Source organism: Lactuca virosa, chromosome 8, assembly GCF_052849685.1.
Source record: "Lactuca virosa cultivar CGN04683 chromosome 8, Lactuca_virosa_CGN04683_v6, whole genome shotgun sequence".
Lineage (NCBI taxonomy): Eukaryota > Viridiplantae > Streptophyta > Magnoliopsida > Asterales > Asteraceae > Lactuca > Lactuca virosa.
In genome coordinates, this window is record NC_136433.1 from 221,339,802 (window position 1) to 221,344,119 (window position 4,318).

The 4,318-nt window shown below is 29.8% G+C and overlaps 1 protein-coding gene across 1 annotated transcript; it reads right to left on the minus strand.

The window, feature by feature from the left end:
• Nucleotides 1–1,320: 1,320 nt before the first annotated feature.
• Nucleotides 1,321–4,033, minus strand: LOC145134642 (eukaryotic translation initiation factor 6-2). Its single transcript, XM_079069488.1, has 8 exons — nucleotides 3,898–4,033; nucleotides 3,312–3,364; nucleotides 2,963–3,059; nucleotides 2,777–2,862; nucleotides 2,659–2,703; nucleotides 2,021–2,151; nucleotides 1,823–1,933; nucleotides 1,321–1,723 (listed from the first exon to the last, which is right to left on the minus strand). Exons 2-8 carry the CDS (start codon nucleotides 3,319–3,321, stop codon nucleotides 1,466–1,468), a joined length of 738 nt encoding a protein of 245 aa, XP_078925614.1. The 5' UTR covers nucleotides 3,322–3,364; nucleotides 3,898–4,033; the 3' UTR covers nucleotides 1,321–1,465.
• Between the last annotated feature and the right edge of the window lie 285 nt (nucleotides 4,034–4,318).

A 4,318-nucleotide genomic window follows, 5' to 3' on the forward strand; every position in this document is an offset into this window, starting at 1 on the left:
ATATATTGTCATAATAGCATGAATTTTTGGTTATTTTAAATTTTTTATTACGTGTAGAAAAATAAAGAAAAAATATAAATTTAATGATATTTTATGTTGAGAGATAATATTCATTGAGGATATTTTGGTTTTACTTATTTATGAAATCAATATAGGAGATAATATATATATATATATATATATATATATATATATATATATATATATATATATATATATATATATATATATATATATATATATATAAGGAAAAAGGTGGCATATATAAAACAGACGGAAATTGTTTTATTCTTTATGTTTTTGTATGACTTAAATTATTACAACTTAAGCTAAATCATTATTATATCTGTACAAAATAACATAGTATAAAACTAATGAACTAACATCAAAATATAAGGATATTCATAAAAAATGATTATTTATTTAGAAGCCATTAAAAAGTTAACTCCCTCTTCGACAAATATGAAATAAGATAGATGATTATCAATTTCATAACTTGTCAATTATAAAACTTACTAAATTTCAAAATTATCGTATAAATTACAAAGTTATTCAAAATAATCGTAAAATTGTTTTATATGAACTTTTTTCCTAAAAAAAATATATTTTTTAATTTTTAAGTTTTTAATGAAGAAAGCATTTTTGTATATCTTTTCGCTATTTGAAAAAGTTTTTTTGATAGGCTTTATAGTTAGAGTATAGTCTTTTAATTCCAACCACTCAGTAAACCTATGCCTTAAGTTTTTAGTGAAGAAAGCATTTTGTAAAACTTTACACGATTTGAAAAAGCTTTTTTTTTTTATAGGTTTTATAACTAGAGTATAGTCTTTTAATTCCAACTACTCAGTAAAACCTATGCCTTTAATAACATTTTATTTTACACCATAATTATATTTAACATTAACTATTAATTATTCATTTACCTAGTTAACCATAGATATACAAAATAACACTAAATAAATTTTTTTCTCCTAGCTATACCTTGCTTGGTTGGGTATCATTTTGTTTATTAATAATCATTTCCCATTTCCAAAAAAAAATCACAAAATTAGTAATTGTTAAAACGACATAAATATTACATATTTAAAATACATTGAAGTCACATAACATTTTATTTTCTATCCAGTAAAACTTCTTATCGAAACATCTAGTATTAAAACATGACGTGGCTAAAAACAACAAACTAAACGAGATAAATGAGAACTTCGCACAACATTCTTGATACACAGAAGATTAAACTAGTTAATTTAAAAGACCGGAAAAAAAAACCATTTAATATCATTGGTTACATATAGTAAAAAGATGATAAGACTTTACCAATTAAAAAATACAAAATAAATAACCAAAAACACATCAGTTCCAAAAACAAAACATTGCAACAAATAATGCAACAATATCGAAAAACCAAAAGTCCAAAATGAAAAAAGAAAAAGCAAGCATATAAGTCTGTTAAAGTATTCAGACATCAGACATAGGTATCAATCAAAGACTTCCTCATTTCATCAACAATAGCACTCGGTTGAGCTTCTCTCAGCTTAAAAACACTCTCAATCACCGACAGTTCCGTAGCCGTCGTGTCCGAACCGCAGAACGCGGTCCAGTCGTTCACGGTTAACCCGGCGGCAATCACTTCACTGCCACGGTTAACCGTGCCAGCCACCAACGGGACTTGAAGAAGAGTCGAAAGCTCATCCAAGTCTTCAATGGAAGTATGAGGGTGCACCTATAACAACACAATCATTCCTTCTTTTTTAAATATTTAATATAATTTTAATTAAGAAAAAAATGAAATTAGGATGATATAATTGAATTATCTTCTTACCAAGCCACCTCTGTTGGAAAACGCGCAGTAGCTGCCAACGAGGATGTTTCCGGCGATTGTTTGGCGGAAAACTTCGACACCGAGAACATCGGCGATCATTTCTTCGGTTTCCTATTGAATTGAAGAAATGAATTAAATTAAGGAAGTAGAAATTGAAAAAATAAAAATTGAAGAAATTATGGATGGTTTATTGTTTACCCTGTCGAGATCAGTGTGGACAAGGGCAACATGGTCATTGCACGCTATGCAATTTCCAAGGGCGGATAGTCTTTCGTCAATGCGTTGGACAACAACCACATCGGGTAGACTGTTCCTCAAGTGTTGAAGCTCTATGAAATATTAAAAAAAAATGAAAAACAAGTTGTATCACAAAAATAATTGAATACTTATTTACTTATTCATATAATTATGTTTAGAGTAAATTATTGAAGGTTTGTCAAAAAAAATTATGGATTGGGTCCTTTCTAGCCTTTTTCATCCCTGTAGTTTCACCTTGTTGCATCCACCGCCTCAATCGATGTAAAATGACCGTTTTACCCTTATGTGAGTTCTCAATGATGTTAGATATGACACCAACTTTGTCGTTTGAATATGAAGGCAGTGATGGGGTTATTTGTTTATTTAATTAAAAAGAAAATGGGGTCCACATTTTTAGGGAAAAAAAAAAGTTAGGAAAGATCATAAAGGGTAAAATGGTCATTTTACATCGAATAGGGACAATGGATGCTGCAAAATGAAACCAAAGGGGCAAAAAGGTTAAAAAATTTCGCGGGGGAGGGGGGGGAGAGAGAATCCATAACTTTTGACAAAAAACAGGGACAATTTATGTAATTTACCTTGGTCAGTAGTAGTATGAGGTAAAAGAAGCCCGTTTTTGTTACCTAGAAAAAAAAATCAAGAATCAGTGTTTGAAACGGAATGAGGAAGGTTCTAGAAGCTTCCGGAAGTATTTACCAACGCAGAGCCTTCCAATTATTCTTGTGCCACCAATGGAGGTCTTAACCACAGGAATAACATCTGCTAACTCAGACTCAAATGTGCTGCAAAACAAACATTCATTCAACTTATTGAAATATGGCTATTTTCAATGATGAGTATGAGGAGGGTATTATCGTCTTTTGACCAATCAAAATAACAAACCTGTAAAAGTTTTCAGACCCTCCGATTGCTACCAAGCAATAAGCATTTGTTAATTTTGAGAACACCCCAATTTCACATGAGTTCTCAAACTGAAGTCCTGTGAACAGATAAAGAAAAAAACAAGGCTTTCTCTTATGAGTGTGATTTTCAAAGAATAAAATTTTTTGGACTAAAAGAAAGAAAAAGCAACATACTTCCATTTATAGGTGTATTATTGAGAAAAATGAAAGTAAAATGTTATAATAAATAAATCAATGAAAGTATGTTGCTTATAACCAAAGAAACAACAAATAACAGTTAATTACACAAGTAACTTAATTGACAAAAGTGGAAAAAGCAATTAACTTACTTGTGGCCATCTGAATAACAGCAGATGGAAATTTGCTTAGAAAGAAGAAGTATCTGTGAAACATATAAAATATTCACATATTTATGTATTAAAAAGCTATTAGAAAACTGGTAAAGAGTAAAGACATACAACAATACATCAAAAACAATAGCTTTAGCCTTTAAATTATTGAAGGATGAACAATTGATGCAAAATAGTGAAAAATAAAGATGATTAAAATTCAAACACATAGCTAATCAAAAAATATTCAATTCTGGATAAATTTCACCATCGACATTCGATGCAACATTTGGAAACAAGAAAATATGAATAATTATAAAATGTATCCATGAAAAACACTAATTTACTTCAAAAATATGAACTAAACCAAAGACCTTTTATGGGCATAGAGTTATGCAGCAGACCTATTTAGTATTTATACACAAAGTTCTCCCAAAAGCGCAAAAGCACACAAATACGCAGCTGTTTATCTATTCTTTACAAACTAATTACATGACTGTTTGTTTGTATGCTTGAATTGCTCGGTTTAAAACATCTAAAACAGTCAATAACTAAATAATCGCAAGCAAAATACAGGTCTGCATACCTGGATATACGATTGAGATGGAGAAAGCTGAAGGTTGTGTTGAAAAATTCAGCGACAAACCAGTATGGGGCTGGGTTTCAATTTGTGCGTCTCCAATTAGGGTTTTGGTATTTAGGGTTTTAACTAAAACGAATATAGTGATGCTTGTTGGGAGTTTATATACCACCGCCTATATGTGTTTTTCGGTTTGGTTCGCGAATAAACTTGTGTTAGAATGAATCCGGAAAATAAAAAACATATAATTTAAAAAGAAACAATAAAGTTATGTCTATGGCTTGACTTGTCTACAATAGGTCTTAAAACTTATATTTCTGTTAAGTCAATTTTTGTTAGTTTTTAACATCTCTTCCATTAATTAGTTATTTTAAATTACACCAACCGTCTATATTATTTATTTTTTTGCACACTAAGTCACTTTCTT